This window comes from Mesoplodon bidens, assembly GCF_964165515.1.
Source record: "Mesoplodon bidens genome assembly, chromosome: 2".
Lineage (NCBI taxonomy): Eukaryota > Metazoa > Chordata > Mammalia > Artiodactyla > Ziphiidae > Mesoplodon > Mesoplodon bidens.
In genome coordinates, this window is record NC_138177.1 from 38,945,699 (window position 1) to 38,967,585 (window position 21,887).

Below are 21,887 nucleotides of genomic sequence, written 5' to 3' on the forward strand. Positions count from 1 at the left end.
CAGGGCTGCAAAGACTTGCTGAGAGCTGTTAGAAAGCCCTCTTGGCTCAATCTTTTTATCTCATATTTCCTCCTACTGCATTCCACAATCTGGAGAAAAGGTGAAGCATCCTTCCAGGAAGGAGAGCTGGCCCCAGGCCTAACAGGGCTGGTTTTAATTTTTTTTTTCAGTCTGTGAGGCATTGAAGAACTGTACATATGACGTGTGTGGAAAGGCTAGGAGACAGCTATTCCTGTGAGAATGTCAGCCTCTAGGGAGGGGTGCAGACACTGCATGTGGAAACGATGGTGGTGGCTCTGGCCATGTCTGGGTTTTAGGCCTAAGTCTCATCTCTTCGCTATTACTGGTCCCTCCAGGGCAGATGTATTGTTCTCTGCAGCCCAGGCGGGGGGATATGATCTCACCAGCATGATCTCACTGCATTTCCATCAGGGTCTGTAGGAGCCAGAGCCGGACCTCTGTGGCGGTTCAACCCCTCCTGTTCTTAGCCCTGGCCTTGGGTGTGATGAATGTCCCTTCTAATCACTGGGCGAGATTGCATCAGAGCCATCAGCTTCATAAATCCTCCTCTGGGGACTGGTGTTTGGATGTGCTTTCCATATTCCCAGGAGGTTCTGGGCCAAATGTCTTTGCTTTCTTCCCAGAGGCCCATTACCATAATTTTCTTTTAAATCCTTTATTGCGGTGGGTCTCTTCAATGTCAGCCCATGGCTGCAGCCAACCAGCCCGCTTCCGGAGGCTGTGACCCCTAACAGATGCTTCCCCCAAAGCTTGGAGCCAGAGCAGTGCTTAAAGATTGATTTAGTAGGAGAATAAAAATGACTGTGCATTTGTTTAGCACCTTACAGTTTTCAAAGGGTTTTTAAAAAATTTTTATTTTATATTGGAATATAGTTGATTTACAATGTTGTGTTAGTTTCCAGGTGTACAGCAAAGTAATTCGGTTATACATATACATGTGTCTATTCTTTTTCAGATTCTTTGCCATTATAGGTTATTACAGAGTATTGAGTAGAGTTTCCTGTGCTATACAGTAGGTCCTTGTTGATTATTTTATATATAGTAGTGTGTACGTATTCATGTATCATCTCAGACTTTGATCCTTTTGTTGCCCTCCTTTGGTTCTGGAGGAATGGGTGGCGGTGGTTTTCTCTGACTTGAATATCATGTTGGGGTGACCTTTGCATGGAGAGCTGTGGCTCTGGTCTCCATTGCCAAGGTATGTTTTCTCCATTGCATTCCACGTCTCGAGGAAGATTCTAATTCTTCTCATATTAAAAAGGCAGCACGAAGGTCTCGGATAGCTGGATTTCACTATTGTTCATATTTAAAATATCCCTTTGGTGTTGTGTTTGAGGGAATCACAGACTAGGCAGCACTCCTCACCCCGTGACTGTTTTTTTTTGTTTGTTTTTTTGCGGTACGCGGGCCTCTCACTGCCGTGGCCTCTCCCGTTGCGGAGCACAGGCTCCGGACGCGCAGGCTCAGAGGCCACGGCTCACGGGCCCAGCCGCTCCGCCAGCATGTGGGACCTTCCCGGACCGGGGCACGAACCCACGTCCCCTGCATCGGCAGGCGGACTCTCAACCACTGCGCCACCAGGGAAGCCCCCCGTGACTGTTTTTGAGTCAACATTCCACTGGTTAGAATGACATTTCTGTGCAGGTGAGGGAGGAGTGGAAGGATGTGCACAACGCTGCCCAGGCTGTCTTCTGAGACTCTTCCATCTCTTAGAATTAGACCTCCCCAAACAGGAGGCAGGGACGGACAGGAGGACAGGAGGCAGACCTGCCCGGAGGGGGTGTGCTCTCGGCCTGGGGTGAGGGGTGGTGATGGGTCCTGAGGTCTGCCGCCTCTCAGACTGTGCTGTTCTAGACTCCCCAGGAGTTTACAGGAAGTGCCTAGGGGGCCACAGGCTGCGCCCCACAGAAGCACATTCTCCATTAGGCCAGGACTTGGAGAGAAGGCACAGCGTTCCATCTGACTGCCTGTCCCCGGTGGGCCCTCAGCGCTCTGAGCTCTTTCAGTCTCCCCCTTGGTATTCTAGCATCACAGCTCTGAGAGGAAGCAGCTGAGAGTATAAGGGTCTAAGATCAGCCTCCTGATGGTATAGAGATGCATGTTTCCCTGGGGACACCCCAGATTTGCTGCTCGGGCCCTAAGTCCTTCCCAGTCCTGTACCTGCACCTCAGTCCCTGTGAGGTGTGGATGGGGAAGCTCTGCTGGGTGAGCAAAGGGAGGGCTTAGCTCCCAGGCCAGTCCCCCGGGGCTCTGTTGACAATCAGAGCCAGTGCCACCATGGTAGCCAGTTGCTAGCTGGTAGGGCAGTCCTCTCTCTCCCCTGCCCCAGCTTTCTGGGCTTCAGGAAGGAGAAGAACAAATAGCAGGTGTGCAGGCCAAGTCGTGCTGCTCAAATTAGCTGTGTTGCTAAGGAAACAAGTCAACCATTCGAATGAAGGAGCATTGGGTAAAGGAGATAAATCAATAAGGGATCCTATTTTTATCATTTCCCTAATGACTGTCTTGAAGCTGCGAGATGGGAAAGGGAGTGTTGGAGTGACACAGGTCCTCATTAATGGGCTTAGAGCGAGAAAGGAGTGAAGGGGTATTTGGGGAGATTGCCAAGGAAGTTTATAAAATGAGGCCCCTAGCGAGCAGACAGCGAGACTGATGCAGAGAAGAGGCATCTTTGCAGGTTTCAGAGAATTTCCGTGGTCATTTCCTCATTCGGTCCAGTCCCTTTGTTCTCCTGCGTTTGATCCTCTCAGAAATCTTGTGCTGATTTCCATGACCCTCAGGTTGGCATGGGTTTTTGTGTTGGTTTGGTTTTTTCAGAATAGATATAGCTTTAATTGATTTTATAGTTATAAATGAATACATGCTCATTATAACACAGTGAGTAAAGGAGTAAAGAAGAAATCCTACTACCCCAAGAAAACTCATTATCCTTCTAGCAAGACAGATTTTTTTCCTTTGCTCGTAAAAAAATTTTTTTTTACATTAAAGGGGTCTGTTATGCATGCTGGTTTCTTTTTTTGAAGAGCTAATGTGTGTACACGGCATATAGCACACAAAGTTCAAATGGGTGTACTGTGTAGAGAAAGTATGGGTAGCTTTTGTAAGGATAGCTCCGGCTCTGGTTTTCCTGGGCTATTAGCCTATGAACTGATTGATTACTTTATTAATTAGTTAAAAACCAGTCATGGGGTGACCGCTGTGAGCTGGACACTGGGGTACAGAGGTCCCTGGGGCAAACAAAGCCTCTGCCCTCAGGCTCCCTCACTGTTCCATCAGCTCCATATAGTCAAAATCTCAAGCCACAAACGGTGCAGACACCAGGGAGAGAGAGTGTTCTCCAAAATGTGTTTGGTGTCAGGACAGAATGTAATAGGAGTCTCTGAATTCCTGGGCAGAAGGCATCAGAGTCCTGGACAGACTTCCATTCTGTTTCATGAAGGGCGTTGTTCTCTGAGCCCTTGCAACACGGAGCTCCCTTTGACCTTTCCAAGCACATCTTTGCCTAGCCTGTGAGGTGCATCCTTGTGCCCTGTGGGCTGTTACTTGCAATCCAGGCTCTTCTTCTGGGAGATGTAGCAGAGCCCTTGGTAAGGCTCTTGAACTTCTGTTTCAGGTAGCGGTGCCCCCGAGTCAGATCCCAAGCTGGAGGCCCGAGCCAGGGGGAGTGACTACAGCCTGGTCTTCCTGACAGCTCCTCAGTGGAGCTACTGCTCACAGACGGGGATGCCTCCCTTTCATTCATGCCTGCGCTTAACACCGAGTGAGCTCCTACTGTGTGCCAGGAGCTCTGCTGAGAACCACCAGTGGAGAGGTGAACAAAACACTGTCCCTGCTTTCTAGGTATAGTTTCTTGGGGGAGATCAGTATGAGGGGGGATGATAAGATTGTACCATGCAGAGAGCTGTGGGGCACAGGGAGAAGCCTTTACAGACAAGGTGAATTTCACCTCCATCTTGATCTATGACCAGAAAGGAGGAGAAAGACCATTGCAGGAGGAAGCAAAATCACTAAGATGTAAGTGCCCATTCTTTGTGCTTTCTTCAGAAAGGGAAGTGGACAAGAGGTTAAAGGAAAGGGCTGTAAGGGGGCGTGGCTAGGGCCTGGGCCGAGCTGGGTGTTCTCTCCTGCTCTCCTCTCCTAAAATTCCCGTCCCCCTCTTTCTTTCACCTAGTCACAGATACACAGAATTCCCATAGTTTCACCTTTACTTCTGCACCAAAATTTCACCTCAGATCCTTAATTGCCCCAGACGTGAATTCATCCTGAGGTCGAGATGCTCTGTAACGCCTAAAGGGACATCCCTCTCCAGGGTATGTGCATTTGAAGTTTTCAAAATTTGCCACGCGGCTTGTGGGATCTTAGTTCCCTGACCAGGAATCGAACCTGTGCCCCCTGCGGTGGAAGCGCAGAGTCCTAACCACTGGACTGCCAGGGAATTTCCTGAGGTTTTCAGAATTTCAAGCCAAAGGATCACTGCTCTGACTGGGTCCTTAGCCATCAGACTACAGGCAGAGGATTTGAGTCGGGAGGGTGTGGGAACTGGGTCTTCTCAGAAACTGAATTACCAAACCCTCACTTTTTTTTTTTTTTTTTTTTTTTTTTGCGGTACGTGGCCCTCTCACTGTTGTGGCCTCTCCCGTTGCGGAGCACAGGCTCTGGACGCGCAGGCCCAGCGGCCATGGCTCACGGGCCCAGCCGCTCCGCGGCATGTGGGATCTTCCCGGACCGGGGCATGAACCCGTGTCCCCTGCATCGGCAGGCGGACTCTCAACCACTGCGCCACCAGGGAAGCCCCCAAACCCTCACTTTTAGATTCTAGCCCCCTGGGCCATAGGTGGTGCCATTTGTTGAGCCCTCATGAATTCTTGGCCATCCAGATACCTGTCTGGTCAAAGGAAGTCTGGCTCGTCAGCCTTTCTCCTGCACTGAGCGCCCGTCATGGTAATGGCCAAGGAGCTAGCCCTGTGTCCCCCAGAGGCCTCATCTGTCTGCACCTGGACATTCTGGGCTAGGTGAGCTTACCGGTCCTAGCAGGGAGCTGTATGCTTAGACTGTCTGGCCAGGAGGATGCAGGTGTGGAAGTGGGCATGAGGAATGGGGCGACAGAGGGGCTGCGGCAGCCCAAGTGGGCATTGCTGGGTGGAAAGCCTTGGAAATGCACAACCAACAGGAGCTGCCTTGCCTGAAGGTCAGGAACTGAGAGCTCCTTCACTTTTGTGTCTGTGCTTGTCCCTCGAAGGTGTTCAGGAGAAGAAACCTGTCCCCTCAGTAGATCAATGAGAGTGCGCGACATCTGCAGCTTGAATGTGAACATGCGTGTCCCCGGTCCTGCTTCCCAGGTCACGTGCTGGGCCCCTTGGACCTGCCGAGTAGCCTTCTGAACTTGTGTGGGGCCTTCCAGCCATGGCAAAGGGCTGGCCAAGCCTGATACTTTGTGAATATTTTTGTTAGAGACAAGGACAGGGCGTGAAGTGGGAGAGGCATTAATTTCATTCCTGTCAGAGCCGCCATCCTCGCATCCCCCGGACCCTTGGGGACTGGCCGTGAGCTCTGCCCTTTGTATCAGGGCTTCCCAGATGTGTTCCTAGGAACAGCATCCCCAGGAGAGATGCTCTGACAGAAGGGTTATATGGTGAAGAAGTTTGGGAGTGCTGTGTCCTGTTCCCAGCCCCCTTTGGGGGAGGGGGTGCATGCTGTGTACAAGAGTATTAAAGGCTCCAAGCACCCTGCTGGGAGGAAACCTGCTCTCCTTGACCGAACCCAGGCTTTTCCTCATTCGTTTGATTGCAAGTTCCTGTAGCCCTAGTATCCCGTGGCCTGCATCTTAGAAACATGCCCCAAGTGCCCTTCACTTCTTTTGCCATTTGTCATTGGCTTGTTGTCATGTTCTTGGTTCCCTATCTGTACCGATTCCCTGGGGATGTTCTCAGGAAAGGGCATGGATTCCTGGGCCTCCACTTCTGCCACGTTCCCATCTTCATTTTACCATTCGGGTCTGGGGAATTCTGGGTGTCTGAACCAGGCCAAGGACAGGCTAGCCTATTCAGAGGGCTTATGGGACACCAGATCCTGGTGTGGTCCTGGTCATCCTGCACTTGTTCAGAGCTCTGGATTAGAGCCCATGATGGGAAGGAGGAGAACTCCCCCTGTGATTGGTGGGCACTGGTACCCCTGGGTGAGCTGTGTGTGGGGACTTGTCACAAGAAAGTAGGCTTGTAAGTGCGGTGGACATCTCTGGTGTGTATTTGCTGGCACGTTTAGCTCTCGGGCCATGCTCGGTGCCCAGAAGGACGGAAGGAGGAAGAGTGGTGAGGTGTGATGAGGCTTTTGCATGTGATGAGGCTTGGCATGTGATGAGGCTCCCCTCTGACTGAGAGGGTTTCAGCCAGCACAGTAGGGTATGGAGGCAGGAGGCTGGCTCTGAGGTCCTCTGAGCCCCATCCATCCAGTTTTCAGATCCGGTGGCTGGGTTCTAGAGGCCAGCAGAGCTGTCCCCAGGGTATGAGTCCCGTGTGAGTGTTGGGGTGTGTGGGAAGGGAGGATGGCCAGCTGCTGGAGAATGGGCTGTGACTCTGGGTTGCATGGGGGCAGGGGGCGGGGAGCGGTGCTGCTAAATGAGAATGAACAGTTCTGGAGGCTCGGACGCGGCCGGCCATCTCACCCCCTGCAGCCTCCCATTCCAGCACCAGGACTAGAGCAGCCGCTGGGGCAGCTCACATCTTGCACGTACCACCTCTGCCCTAACCCCTCTCAGAGATGCTGCGAGTGCTTCTTTGCCACTGATGTTCACCGACACGCATGTCCTGGAGGGGATGGGGAGGCATGGGGGCGTGTTTATGATTTGCCCTCCTTCTGTACTCCCTAGGGAGGGCTCTGGGCCCTACATCCTACACAACCAGCTTGAATGTGTGGGGAGACAAGATCCCTTCCCTTCCCCCCACTTTATCAGACTTACTACTCATCTCTCCCGCCTGGATTCCAGAAGCTGCCAGATCCCAGGTTGCTCAGCAAGGCCAGTGGCAACAGCTCACTTCTGTTTGTCACAACCATAGTTATAGAATGAAATCCCACGTGCACAGTGATCCTGGAGCCGGTGATTCCCTCTCTCTTTTCTAGAAGTCCCCCCCTCCGGCCTTCCCCTGGGCTTAACGGCACAACCTTTCTGCGGGAGTCAAGGATGCTGGCCCTAGAATCGTAGTCCTGTTTTTCAAAACGTCGCAGGGAGCCCACTCACCTGTCTTCAGAAAAATGCAACAGAAAACGAAGCCTGAATTCACTATCCATTCATTTGTAGTTTGATTCCTAGAGGCCCCAACTTTGCTGCCCTGAATGCAGACTAATGATTTGTCTGTCTGTTTCCTATAGATGTAGATGCTTAGGAGAGAGAAAGGTGGGACAAAGCCAGTTTCTCCTGGCCCCATTATAGATTTTCCTGAATTGGGTATTAAAATAAAAGGGAGCTCATGGAGAGAATTGTTCCTTTTCCAAGGGCTCTTCTTCTGTTCGTTCGAGCAGAGGTTCTAAAAGAGGGCACTACAGATGTGATTCCCCGAGGCAGCAACGAACAGCCACAGCTGGATCCTTGCTGAAGCATCATTATACAGTCCGGTGGTTTGAAGACTGAGAAGAACAGGGAGCCTGCAACAGCATCAGTGTTTCTTCTTCCCTTCGTCCCACTTCCCTTTTTAGTCCTGGTTAATTCCTGGATATGTCACTGAATTCACTAAGTATCTGGAGTGTCTACCATATGTCTAATATATTATTTATTGGCTACACTCTTTCTTTTCTTGAGAAGATACTTTGTGTTCAGAGCCTAATCAGAAATGGTTACAGTTCCACATGCTAAGGACCACCCACTGTCCTACCTGCCTGTTTGCTCATATCAGTCATGCAGACTGCACAGACACAGTGTGGGTTGATAAAGTTTGTGTATTGATGTACACAGCCATCTTGGAGGCTGTGTCCCTCTCTCTTTGGTGAATGTGTTTCTTAACTCCTCCTTTCCCACGCCGTTTGAGTACATGATCTTGGCCACCATCATTGCCAACTGCATCGTCTTGGCCCTGGAGCAGCATCTTCCTGAGGATGACAAGACCCCAATGTCCCGCAGACTGGTAGGTGCCTCCTTCCTTCTCATCTTTCTTTCCCCCTGTTCTTCCTCTTGCCTGGTTCCCTTCTCCTTTGCTTCTTCACCTGGCTCCCTTCCCTTCTGTACAGTTCTGTGAGTTTGTTCTTTGCTGAGGGACAAGTTGGTAACAAGTCCCATTGGGATTCATAAAGACAAGAGGACTGACCTTTTAAATTCCTGCTCCCAGGAAGTTCTGTGTATACACTGCATGGAAGCCAGGCAAGAAGAAAGGGAGGACACGGGGCCCACACACACTTCTCTCCTCTTTCTGAGGGACTTTGGGAGTGAGAGGAAGAGGGAGAGTAAAGGAGAGAGCATGAAGGATGCTCAAAGCCTATGTGCATTCACTGTTCTGAACTTCCTAAACGTTTGTCCATATTCTCTATAAAGCAATCATCCATGTGTCTAAAGTATTCCCTCTAAAGAGGGCAGACAAAATACCTAAAATCCAATTGTACGGGTAAGTGGCTCCAGCCTGATAATCCGTGGATGAGAAAGAACTCTTAAGCTTCCAACATAAGTGAAGGCCAGCAATGGGAAAGCTGACTCCTTCAAGGCAAAGCCAGCACGGTTGGTCATTGTCGTGGGAAGATGGCCGGCCCTGGGCATGAGACCCACATCCATCCATTTCTGCAGCTGGCTTCCCTTGCTCTTGTGCTCTCCGAGAGTCCCGCAGCACCCTCACCCGTACATGGGGCTGGCTCAGCGCAGACGTCCAGGTGTCCTATAGGAGAGAGGAAATGTCAGAGCAGAGAGGATAGCTAGCCAGGGTGTGCCTTGGCCCGTGTCTGATGAAGCACAGTCCTCTCTGACCAGCACCTCTGTTCTTCATCCCACAGGAGAAGACAGAACCGTATTTCATCGGGATCTTTTGCTTTGAAGCTGGGATCAAAATCGTAGCCCTGGGGTTCATCTTCCATAAGGGCTCGTACCTCCGCAATGGCTGGAATGTCATGGACTTCATCGTGGTCCTCAGTGGGTGAGTCCTCTTCCTGTCTCGTCTTTGCGTGTGGAGGAGCCTGTGGGGTCCCAAAGTGGCTGGTGCGAGGAACCTGGGGGAGGGAAGGCAGAATTCGGTGGAGGAAGAAGTTCAAGGGTGAGATTCCCATGGGGCTGAGCCATAGATGAGCCACCTGCAGGGGAGTGCGAGGACTCTGGAGACACATGTGGCATTCGGCAGAGGCCATGGACCCAAGGTCTGGCCGCTGCTGCTTCTGGTTTCCCATTCTGTGTTTGGCTAGGGATGCAGAGACGTTTCCAAGTGAGTCTTTTCACTAAAGCAAGTGGCTTGCCCTAGCCTGAGGGCGCCCCCCGCCCCCCGCAAAATGGGCCAGAAGATGCCATTAGGTGCAGTTTTCTTCTGGGGGTTGGAAAAGACTCGAAGTATATTTTCTGAACTGATCATTGAGACTCATGTCCTGACAACAGAATTTTTTACGATTTACAGATTTATACGTATTTATTATATGAGGAGGTATAAAACTGAATCACACGAAAATGTCTGACATCGTATCCCTTTGAAAATTAACATAGTAATAATGCGTTGTGTCATAAGCAGCATATATGATGGCAGTACAGTTATATGAATATTCGATAGTTATTCTTTTTAAATGAATATAGTATACCTATACTGGGGTTGATCCAGCACTGTTGGCAGCATATGCGATGGACCTTGGGACTGGTGACGATGGGCATTGCCTCCCTGGGCTTCTGTGGCTTCTTGTGTGTCTTTGTATCAGGTTGCTCTTGGTACCTGCAGGGGAGGGGAGCAGTCCAGGCCAGGTGGATCCTGTGTGGGTGTGGCAGCAAGGGGTGTGGCATGGAAATTCCCTTACTCGGCTGCCCCGTTGTTCAAACCTGTGAGGACAAGATGAGAGTGGAGTAGAAAAGTGAGGAGTGGGGAGATATGAGCTACCATTATGATTGACCAAAGGCAGAGGGGAGCAAAGAGGACCTTCCCCCCACACACCCAGGGAATAGCCAGAGGAGTGGGCGTAGGTGAAATCTGACAAGAGTGAGTTTGAGACTATTTGCATCTCTTCATTACGTCTTCTGCAATAGACAGAATCCTCATCTGTTTAACCTTCATGTCAATTGTGATTAAGTGAAGGGGAAAAAGTTGAAGGGGTAATTGACTAGAATGTATAAATGGAAGCTCACAAGCATCGAACCCTTTAATATAGGGAACTGATAAGTAGATGGAGATGACTCTTTATGTTTAAAAATGTCTGTTGCCTTACAAAAGGATTTTCTGAAGGTTATTTTTCTAAAAGAAAATGTGATTTAGTGTATAAAGATACACCTTCTGCATAGTGTTTCAGAAGTACATGGTCAAAGACTGCAGTACACCTGGATGATGTTTTGTGGGGTTTTCTCCCCAGCTTAATTGAAGTGCGATTGAAAAATAAAAACTGAATATATTTAAGTTGTACAATGTGACGATTTGATATATGTATACACTGTAAAATGATTACTGCCATCAAGCTAATTAACATATCCATCACCTCTCATAGTTACTTTTTTTGTTATTTTTTGGTGGTGAGAACACTTGACATCTACACTTTTAGCAAACTTCAAGTGTGTTATACATTATTGTTTACTATAGTCACCATGGTGAATACTAGGTCTCCAGAACTTATTCATCTGTAGCTGAAAGTTTGTACTCTTTGATCAATATCTTTCCTTTTCCCCTACTCCCAGCCCCTGGTAACCACCATTCCTTCCTCTGTTACTATGACTTCGGCTTCTAAAAAAGTTAGACCTCATATATAATTGAGATCATGCAGCATTTGTCTTTCTCTATTTCACTTCACATAATATCCTTCATGTTCATCCATGTTGTTGCAAATGGCAGGATTTACTTCTTTTCAAAGGCTGAATAATATTCCTCTGTGTGTGTGTGTACCTGTATCATGGTTTCTTTATCCATTCACTCATCGATGGAAATTTAGGTTGTGTCCATATCTGGCTGTTGTGAATAATGCTGCAATGGACATGGGATTGTAGATATCTCTTCAAGATAATGATTTCATTGTCTTGGATATATATCCAGAAGTGAAATTGCTGGATTATATGGTAGTTCTATTTTTAATTCTTTTGAGGAAGTTCCATACAGTTTTCCATAGTGGCTGCGCCAATTTACATTTCCCCCAACAATGCGCAAGGGTTCCTTTTTCTCCACATCATCACCGACAATTGTTATCTTTTGACTTTTGCTAATAACTGGGTGATGTTTTAAATGTCCCTAAAATAAATAATATATACTGTACAGGTAATCCCCAACTTATGATGGTTTGACTTATGATTTTTTGACTTTCCGATGGTGTGAAAGCAATGAGCATTCAGTAGAAACTGTACGTCGAATTTTGAATTTTGATCTCTTCCTGGGCTAGTGATAGGCAGTATGATACTCTCTTGTGATGCTAAGCAGCAGCAACTACAGCTCCCAGTCAGCCCTGAGGTCACGAGGATAAACAGCCGATACACTGACAACCATTGTGTACCCAAACAACCATTGCGTTTTTCACTTTTAGTATAGTATTCAATAAATAACATGAGATATTCAACACTTTATTAAAAAATAGGCTTTGTGTTAGATGATTTTGCCTAACTGTAGGCTAATGCAAGTGTTCTAAGAATGTTTAAGGTAACTCGGCTCAGCTATGATGTAGGTTAGGTGTATTAAATGTGTTTTCGGCTTACGTCGTTTTCAGCTTATGATGGGTCTATCGGGGTGTAACCTCATTGTACGTCAAGGAAGATATGTACAGTAAAAGGCCTAAATGAGTCTGAGTCATTTTAGAAATATGATTCTGTCTAAAAGAAGAGTACTGTAATGTTATATGGATTATATGCTACAATTGCATGAATTTTTTTTGTTTTTACATTTTTATTGGAGTATAAGTGCTTTACATTGGTGTGTTAGTTTCTGCTTTATAACGAAGTAAATCAGTTATACATATACATATGTTCCCATATCTCTATTCTTGGTCTCATTGAGGCCTATACGTGTCAGAGGCCATTTGAAATTTCTCATCTAGTCTATTTATTTTTATTTTAAACTATTCTATGTTCATTAAGGAAAATTTGGAAACTACAGAAAAATCAAAAGAAAAAAAGCAGTCACTGATTAAGAAAAATTCCTGATTATTTTGTGGTATTTCCTTCCATCCCCTTTAATGTTAAGCAAGCTCTCCTTTCAGTGCCTGTAACTGTGCTACCTTTTCTCAGTATAGTATGGGCATAGTACATAGTACTCCATATTTTGGTTAAAATCTGTGAGGACTGATTAGCAGTGTGTTAAATAGACGTATCCAGCTTACTTCTCCATTTTTGCAATTATCTGAGACTTAGATTGCTTTCTGGTTTGGGCTATTATAAATAATTATTAAAGATGCTCAATGTACATCTTTTGGATGTCACATTTTAAGAGACATTTTGACAGGTTGAAGTACCTCTAAAGGAGAATCTGCCTTTCTGGGGTGGGGCCTGGGAACCAGGATGGGTGAGGGAAGGTGGAGGAAATGGGCCAGCCATTTGATGGGATGAGAGAAGGCTGGTGGGAGCCATAAGCACTGCCTTCAAATGAGGGTTGCCAGGTGGTTGAAGGGGCAGATTTGTAGAGTCCTTTGTCAGCATGGCCAAGAAGGCCCTCTGTGTCCTCGCCTGCATGTGTGGGGTGCACACGAGTGGGTGCAGGTGCTGAGCCCTTGGCCAAGTCACTTGTCCTCTCTGCTCTCTCTCCCCCCCCAGCCTGGGCATCTCCTGTTCTTAGTGCTCTTCAAACTTTGCTGAAAGGCGACTGCTGTCCATCTGAACCAATAGGACTTTGCCCCTGTTCCTCCTGCAGCTACTCATTCTTTCTCTCCAGGGAGAGGGCTTGGCACTCTTGAGATCCGAGCTCAGGGTTGCGGTTCTGCCCCGCAGGAATGGGTAATCAGATTTTGTCTTCTGTTCACACGATGCTTTCATCTACCACATTGCATGGCTTCTAAAATGCATATTTCTCCTGCTGGAGCATCTCTAAAATCAGCCTGTGTCCTACAGTAATGGCATGATATAGTTTAATTGACAGCATTTGTCTTTCATAGTTGTAACTAAAACCACAGGGCATCTTACAACTGTTGGGGTCTTAGATGCAGTGAATATGTTGTAATACCAGCCCAGGGAAGCAGGCAGATCAGGCTTTAGATAGGAGTCATCCAGTACTCAGAGAGGTTAAGTGCTCAGCCCAAGACCACCAGCTCCTTGACAGCAGATACAGGAGTTGGAACTGTGCCCTTTGACCCAAGCCTGGTGTTTTACCTCTGCCCGGTGCAGCCCCTCCTTTAGGCTTCCTGACACCCGCCCCTGCAGCAGCCTGTGCTGGCTGCTCTGACTTCTTACCTCAGCTCCAGGTGTCACCTCACATCCGCCACCAGTGCACAGGAGGAGTGACAGGTACTAGAGCAGGACACCGCCTCAGGCTGAGGCTGTACAACTTCTCAGCTCTCAGTGTGTGATGGGAGGTGGAGGGGTGGGGGGCTGAGGTGCCAGACAGCTGGCTCAGCCAAAGACCTTCCATCACTGCCTTTTGCTCAGAGATGGGTGAATGGGAGACCTGGGCCACCACATTCTGCCTGTACTCTCGACCTTCTAACCTTTAGAATTCTTAGGTCTGTAAGCTGAGGGAGTTCCATGGTTCAGAAGGTTAATTTATGTACATTATTCGTCTAATCCTCATAATCCCCAAAATGGGATCTCGTTATCCCTGTTTTATAGATGAAGAAACTGAGGTTTAGAGAAGGTATGTGATATACTAGGAGGTACTAGAGCTGGGACTTGAGCCTGTATCTTCTGGATCCAAGTTCCTTCTTCAATGCTCATTTCCCCACACCATCAGTGACCTCACAACCTCAGAGGCTCTGTGGTTCTGTAGCTCTGTGATTGCATGTTCCTTTGGTCCCCTTGAAGCAATGTGGAATGGGCTCAGGGAGCGACATAAGCAGGCAGATGTCCCTGACCCAGAGCTGAGGCTTCACATATGACTTGAAGAGGACCAGAGCCCCATGTGTCCATCCTAAGACTTCTCTCTGTGGGCTTGGAATACAACCAACTCTCTGCTCTGTGGTTAAGAAGGCACGTTACTTAACTCTCATGGTTTAATACATAAAAACTAAACCCGAAGTTCCAGCTTGTTTCATTAATTGGCTTGTTCATTCATTCATTCACCCATCCATCCATTCATTTATTCAACAAAACGTGTATTGTTGAATACTCAAGCAAATTCTGGGACTGAGAAACACCAGGGTTAATGTATTCTCATTTCTTCTAAAAGACAGTGGAATTTGCTATTCTTTTAACAAATTATTACCTTACATAACTTGGAATCTCTCTTGTACTGGTAACAATTCAAGAGATGCTATTTCGAACCATTTGTTAGGCCACCTGGAGAATTCTAAATTACTCGAAGTTGTTATTATATATTAGTCTTAATAATAAGTCATAGTCCCTGGAATAGATGGGCAATGATAGGGGAGGATGAGAACTCAAAGGTCCTCCTAACCCATGGGTAGGAACAGGGAAGTGAGGGGCCAGGACTGTGTCTTTGAACCCTATTCATGTCTGTGCCTGATCAGAGTAGGTACTTAATACATGCTAGTAGAATGGAATCACTTGTTCCATCCCAGATTGTCTTGTCACCGATAGGATACAGAGGAGAGTGCTGGGGGCAACCTGGGGCTGGCAGTGTGGAGGGGTTGCCTATTCCCAGTCCTGCCTCTTGGTCTGGCTGAGCCAGGCAGTATCTACACCTCTCTCATGTAGCTATGACTCAGCCTGGCTGCTCACATCCTGATCACTCCATTAGAGAAATGAAAGCTGGGAACTCAGCCTCTAGGTGAGTAAGATATTGGGCTTCATATCATTTGGGCCTATTTACTAGGTTCGCAGTGTTACCTTTTGGGAATTGCTTCCTGGGTGATGGGTGCAGGGTTGGGGTCAGGGCTGAATATTGAAGACCCAACTTCCTAGAGGTGGCTATGGGTTGGGGGAGGCATATGGAGAAAGAAGCAGAAAGAGCAGAAGAATGCCTCACCTGGCATTTGCCATGTAATGAAAGCTTCCATCTATTGAGCCATATTGCAAAGACTACATTTCTATCTATATCTGTATCTATATCTATATATCTTTATATCTCTACCTATTGCTCAGAACATGCTTTACTATCAGTTTTGCCAGCTTTTCTGTGGGAGATGACCTGTTTTGACTATTTTCTTAACTGCAAGAACATGGGTACAGACTCTGAAGAGTGGGCGAGTGTATCTGAGCCTGGGGTTCTGCCTCCTTCCTCTACCAAGACCATCACCCCAGGGCCCAGGTGATCACCTGTCCCTCTGTCTTCCTTCAAGTCCTTCAAGGGACATTGTTGACGACCCACAATGCGCCAGGCACTGTGCTAGATGTGGGTGGGGCAGGGCTGAGTGTCCCCACCAGGAGGCCGCATGTCATGAAAACCCAGAAGAAGGGCATCCAACCTAGCTCTGGGGACCGGGGCAAACTTCCTGGAGGAAGTAACATTGAAACTGGGATGTGAGGGTAGGCCGTTAGGTCTTAGACAAGGAAGGAGAAGAGCTTTTCTGGGAGAAAGAATGCTACATACAAATCCTTGAAGCGGAGAGAGAGCACGCAGGATGCTTCTGGGGAGTTGGCTGGTGGAATAGTGAGCGATGCTCCCAGAGAGGTCAGCAGGGGCCAGCCGAGGCCATGAGGAGGAGCTTGTACCATAGCCAGAAGGCAGTGGGGAGCCACTGAAGGCATTGAGCAGGGGTGGAATGATTAGTTCTAACTCAGTGCTGGATGCTGCACAGCTCTTTGTCATCCTGGAATTAACGCTGAGGAAAGGGCACGGAAAGGAGAGGGAAGCCATGGCCATACCCTTAGTTGCAGTTTGGGAGGAGGTGCGTCACCCAGCAGGGAAAAGAAGGATGAAGGGAGAAGGGAACGGGGAGGAGAAGAGCCCGAGGAGATGCTGCAGAAGAGCTGGGAGCTGCTATTGGACGTCCCCACCTTCTCACCAGTGGCACAAGCAGAGCTGTTGGTAGGAGGACGGTATCTGGAGCTAAATATACATCGGTAGGTATTTTTAGAGGGTTTCTGTAAGGAGGCTGCCCTAATACACGAGTTTCCCGAGCAGCTAAAGATCGAGGAAAGCACAGTTTTCCTTCTCCAGCACCGTCTCTCCAGTGCTGAGAATGTGCGGGAGGTGTTGTGAACGCAGCCCCGGGGCCCCCAGCCCAATTTAAATCTCTGTGGTAATAGTATGATAACACTTGGTATTTATATAGCATCTCCGTGCCAGTGAGCCTGGCGAGATTTTACAGACCTGTCTTTTACTCATCCTCTCTGCTCTAAGTGGGCGAAGCAGGAAGGTGGAGAACAGGGAAGGGCTGGGTAGAGGGAGGAGACATTGGAGCTTGTCCTTTCAGCGACGGGGAAACTGAGGCGGAGTGAGGTGATATGGGGGGCTGGGAGCTACTCAGAAGACCCGAGTCAGTAGAAGGAGACCAGGTCTTCGGTGCCTTCATGCTGACTTTGGGGTGCTTCGCTAGTCCTTAAGCTCTGACTGCCTCTCAAGTTCTCTCTCCCAGCAGAGTTGGTGGCTGCTTGTCTGAAAGACCTCCACCTCCTCACCAGTTCCTCGTTCATTTCTAGCTTCACTTTGGGGGAACACAGCTGCTACTTGCAGCATCTCCGTTTGTCAGAACATTAGTTCTCTTTTAATTCCATTTCCCTCCAGATGGGTGCATGATGGAAAAGATAGAGTTAGGATATGGAATTTGGATTCAGGGGAGAGGTAGGCAGAAGGCAAAATGTGGAGCTTGGAGGTCTCTTCTTTACTCTGTGCTAATGATAAACCCAGTTCTTTTAGGGAGACCCCAGATGAGAGTCCCAGGTAGTAGTTGACAGGCAGTTGAGCTGGGGTTACTCCTTGGGTGGGAGGTCATTTCTTCTTACATATGTACTCTGTCCTTTTTCTGTATTGAGAGTCATCGTTGATACATTCTACAGGTATTTATTGACTACTTACTGTGTTCTGGGTGTAAGACATTGCTGTTGGGATGGTTTCTCTTTCCTAAAACATTGCTTCTTGTCACCTCCGTTGACTGATAGAAGCTCAACCTGGAGAGAACTGAGTGGGGGCCTGAATTGGTCTTGGTGTCAACAAGGAGGAAGGAAAGCCAGAGCAAGTGGAGGAAGGTCCAGACCCCCCGGGTGGTTTGGTTTCAGAGTATTTTTCTGGCTTTATATTCATTCAGGGTAACAAAGGGAAAGAAATGAGGGCCAGATGCTTTCTAAGCCAGACCGCCACCCTGGGCCTGGAGCTGCCATTGGAAGGCTGTTAAGTGCATACAGTCTTAGGCATGTGCATGACTGTGTGTGGAAGAGCGCAGCAGGGGTGAAAATTCCAAGGCAGGATTGCAAAGCAGAGATGGCTATAGCATAAATGTTCATTCTCTAAATTTACAAGGGAGACTTGAGAATTAAAGGGAGTGTTTACATTTCCATTCTGTGGGTGATACACGTTTCCTCCTTTGGATAGAGCTTTTGTGCACTTCTGTCTGTACTGTAAATATAGTCCACAGTTCAGTGTGAAACACAAAATGCAACAGTGCTATTCAATGTATGATTCCTTGGAGTCAGAAAATAGCAGGTGTGAGGAGTGCAGAGTGGTTAACACAGGAAGCAGTGCAGATGCTGAAATGACAAAGAGGATGTGCGGGGCTTAAGGAGAACATATAAAGGAAGGTTAAGTCTGAGGTTACTAAAATTTAACCAACAAATTTTAGACCTGGGGGAATGATAAATTTGTCCCACTTTCTGTATTTATTATTTTTCCCAGAAGAGAAACCTGAGGCCCAAGTGGCTAAGCCATGTGTCCAGGGTCTTAGAGCTGGAACGTGGTGAGCGGGGACTTGGATACTGGTTTGTTAACTCCAAATCCAGGACTTGGTTGCAGCTATGCTCTACGCTCCCCGGCAGTGAGAATCTGATGATTCTTGATTGTGTTCAGGCCATTAAACTGGGGTGTTAAGAAATAAATGATTTTTGTAATTGGTTGGCTGGAATATATATATACATATATATATATATATATATATAGCAATATATATGTGTGTGTGTATTTTTATATATATCTATATATATATATATATATATGCAACTTATATGGAAACAGAGTTTAGTTTAGTGGACTAAATGATTTCAGGGGCCCTGAGTCCTGGTCCTGACCCTAATATACATTCTCCCTCTGATACCTCAGTGTGATACTGGGTGATACCTAAACCATCTCAGCTTTCCTCATGAAACCTCATTTATGAAATGAAGGTAGCATCTGCACGAGCTACCTCACCAGGTCTTGCGACAAACAAATACAGTAATGATGATGCTGATACTGGTGATGATGGCTCGCATTTTACCAGGAGCTCACATGTCTTATTTAAAATGTGGAAGCCTTCATATACTATTGTCAGCACTTGCATATATCATTTTAAGTATAGAAACATAAATCAAGGCAAATATTATCTCCGATTTGCAGATGAGGAATTCAGAGCTCAAAGGGGCTGTCACGTGCTCAGGGCCAAACACTTACTAAGGGGAGAGATCGGCATTTTCACTGTATTATCAGCAGTTCTAAAGCCCATGTGGTGTCTACTGTACAGCACAGCCGCCTCAGCAAAAGTGTTTGGGAAGACAGTGAAGCAAAATACGAAATCAGTGAGCAGAAATACTTTCCCGCCCAGGTCAGTGATATTATGAAGATAAATGTTAAAATACACACAAAGCACGTTGAGTGCCTTTTGAAAAAGATGTTTAAAAATACTCAAAATACTGTAGTTCTGTAGCTCATTCAGAATAGTCATTTACCTCCATAAGAATTGCAACTACAAAGACAAGTTTCACTGCAACTTACTGCAAATTCCAAGACTGTGGCTGATTTAAAAATTTCCCATTAGTTGTCATTTTGCTTCAAGGCAGAAGTTTACTCCAGACTGAACGTGAGATATATCTTATTTCCTCTTAGAAGTATCTAACTTTATCAGAACTAGTCAAATCCTTTTACGGTTATTATCTACAACAGCAAAGAAATTCCAAGTAAAAGCGGAAACAAAGACCTTCATTTTTAGCCTTATCAACAATGAAAATATTACATTTTTCCATATTCTTACTTTTGTTTTATTTATTTATTTATTTATTTATTTATTTATTTATTTATTTATTTATTTATTTATTTATTTATTTATTTATTTATTTATTTATTTATTTATTTGCGGTACGTGGGCCTCTCACCGCTGTGGCCTCTCCCGTTGCGGAGCACAGGCTCTGGACGTGCAGGCTCAGTGGCCATGGCTCACAGGCCCAGCTGCTCTACGGCATGTGGGACCCTCCTGGACCGGGGCACAAACCCACGTCCCCTGCATCGGCAGGCGGACTCTCAACCACTGTGCCACCAGGGAAGCCCCTTACTTTTATTTTTTTAATATTCCGTGTCTTTGTCTTCATCTTCTGGCCTCCCGCTTCACACAAACACACACAAGTCAGAAGGCTCTGAGTGCTACAAAGGAGGCTGAAGAGGATGCCCTTTTCCCCCCAAGGAGGAATGTCCCATCAGAAGGATCGTGCGCAGAACTCTAGTCCTCGCTCTGAGGGGAGTTGACAGGAAAGGCTGAGTTCTGATGACCTTCCCCTTGTCTTTCATTTCCTTCCATCTCGGCTGCCACTCTTCTGTCAGGAGCCTGGGCCTTGGTGACAGAATGGTTAGGAGAGGGGCTCAAGGTCATGGCTTTTCTCCCTGGCCTCAAACTCTGGGACAGTGACTGGGAGGCAGAGTGACAGGTGTGGCTGCTTCACACTTCAGATGACATTTGCGTTGAAGTCTCATGATTTACGTCACTGTGGGTGGTTCCATGCATCTCACCTCCTCCCCCATCAACCCTCTAGGGCCAGGAGGGTCCTTGAGGAGTCGTTCCTTAGTCTAGGGCCACATGAGTGGCCATGGAGAGCTGAAGCTGAAACAGAACTTGTTTGGGGTATCTTTGCTGTTGAGAGTTAATCAAAACTCTGGGTGAGGGGTGATAACCAGAATGATGTATCTCCTGGCCCCGGCCCACTCAGAGCTAAGCATCCCTAGCCCCCATATCTGAAACTTTGAATCATGGGGAAAGACATAGGAGGAGCCAGGAGAAGACAAGGGAGAGGGAAGGCTAGAGGCAGCCAGTATTAGTTGAGGACCTCTTATGTTCCAAACATCGTGCTGACTATAAGGGGTACAGCCCTGGATGGAGAGAGTTTCTCTTGTCTTAGAGCTTGCTGTCTAGCAGAGAAGACAGATAGTAAATTAAATTTAAATGCAGTGGTGTATAAAGTGCTGCAAAGGAGAAGTGTTAACAGTGCCAGGGGGGGTTGAAATTGGGACTCTAACCTAATCTGAGGGGAAGGAGGTCAAGAAGTTGATGTTAATGTTGAAACCTGGAGATGGAGTAGCCTTTGGCTAGGAAAAGAAGACAAGAGGGAAGGGGGCAGGATGAGGAGGGTTTAGGTGGAAGGTAGGGCAGGTGTAAAGGGCTGGAGGTGGGAGAGGACCTGGCAGCTCTGGGAAACAGGAAGGCCAGTGGAGCCCAACGTGTAGTGTCTGAGGTGACGGTAACCTGAGGGGAGTTGGAGAGGGGGAGGAGCCACATCATTCAGGGGCTCATTGGCATCACCAAGGGTGTTCAGTGGGAAGCCATTGACTGGTTTGAAGCAGGGAAGTAGACATATTTGCAGAAAATGACTGGGGATGGGTGATGATCCCTGAGAAAATAGAACTTCCCTGAATGATTCCAAGTCTGCTCAGAATTAGGGTAGAATTAATGTTTTCGAAGAGTCCCTCCCTCTCTCCTCTGGCCTCCTCCTTCCAACACTGACCCTCAACTATAATTTTGTTTAACCTATTGGAACTGTACCAAAACCCAGTCTCTAGACCTTATCATCTAGCCCATCCTATGCTAAAAATCTGTTAGCCCTGCCCAGAGTAAAGACGTAGTCCTGCCTTCTGGGTTCACACTCTGAGCATCTCCTACTGATTCAAATAATGGGTAAGAATTGATGAGTGTGTGGGCTTTTATTTTTGATGTTCAGCAGAGATATTATTTTAAAAATGCTTTTCTGAGAACACTGCTATATGATTATTATGATTTTTATTTTTCTCATAGAACAGTAGTCAAAAGATCAAGCCAACCCACGTGCTTGTTTATGGGATGTTTCTCTTTTTCCTGCTTTCTAAGCCCATGACACATCATGATGCTGAATCTGGATCCAAGTTGAACTCTGGTTAATAACCACGATAAATATACCATTTTGTGATTTAGGGGCCCCTTCTGGGGGGAGCTCAAAATGCTCTGTAATTCACCCTCTTCCCACTTCTCATTTGGAAAAAGGAAATAGAGGCCTCCCTCCCGATTCCTTTTCTGAGTAAGTGTTCTGTTCTCTGTTTTAGAGACAGGTCATCCGGATGGAGGCTTCACAGCTGGGCTCTGGTGCTAGCGATGGGAGGTGTTCACTGCTTACCCCAGGCTTTCCCACTGAGTACTTAAATTCACATCCCCTCTTCACATGAGTGCAGCCATCTCTCTCATGTTCCAACTTCCTCCTCCCTGCTCTTGCTTTGTTCTCCTCTTACTCTCCCTAACCTTTCTCTGTTTTCATTTTTCACCCTGGTTCA

The 21,887-nt window shown here is 47.3% G+C and overlaps 1 protein-coding gene across 3 annotated transcripts in view; it reads left to right on the top strand.

The window, feature by feature from the left end:
* CACNA1E (calcium voltage-gated channel subunit alpha1 E) overlaps window positions 1-21,887 on the top strand; it is a gene marked incomplete at its 3' end in the record, with an annotated part of 302,403 nt that overhangs the window by 20,896 nt on the left and 259,620 nt on the right. For all 3 annotated transcript variants that reach the window (XM_081225453.1, XM_081225454.1, XM_081225455.1), the window contains exons 2-3: window positions 8,027-8,132; window positions 8,986-9,125. In XM_081225453.1, coding sequence (XP_081081579.1) covers window positions 8,027-8,132; window positions 8,986-9,125 — 246 coding nt within the window. The remainder of the gene's footprint in view (window positions 1-8,026; window positions 8,133-8,985; window positions 9,126-21,887) is intronic.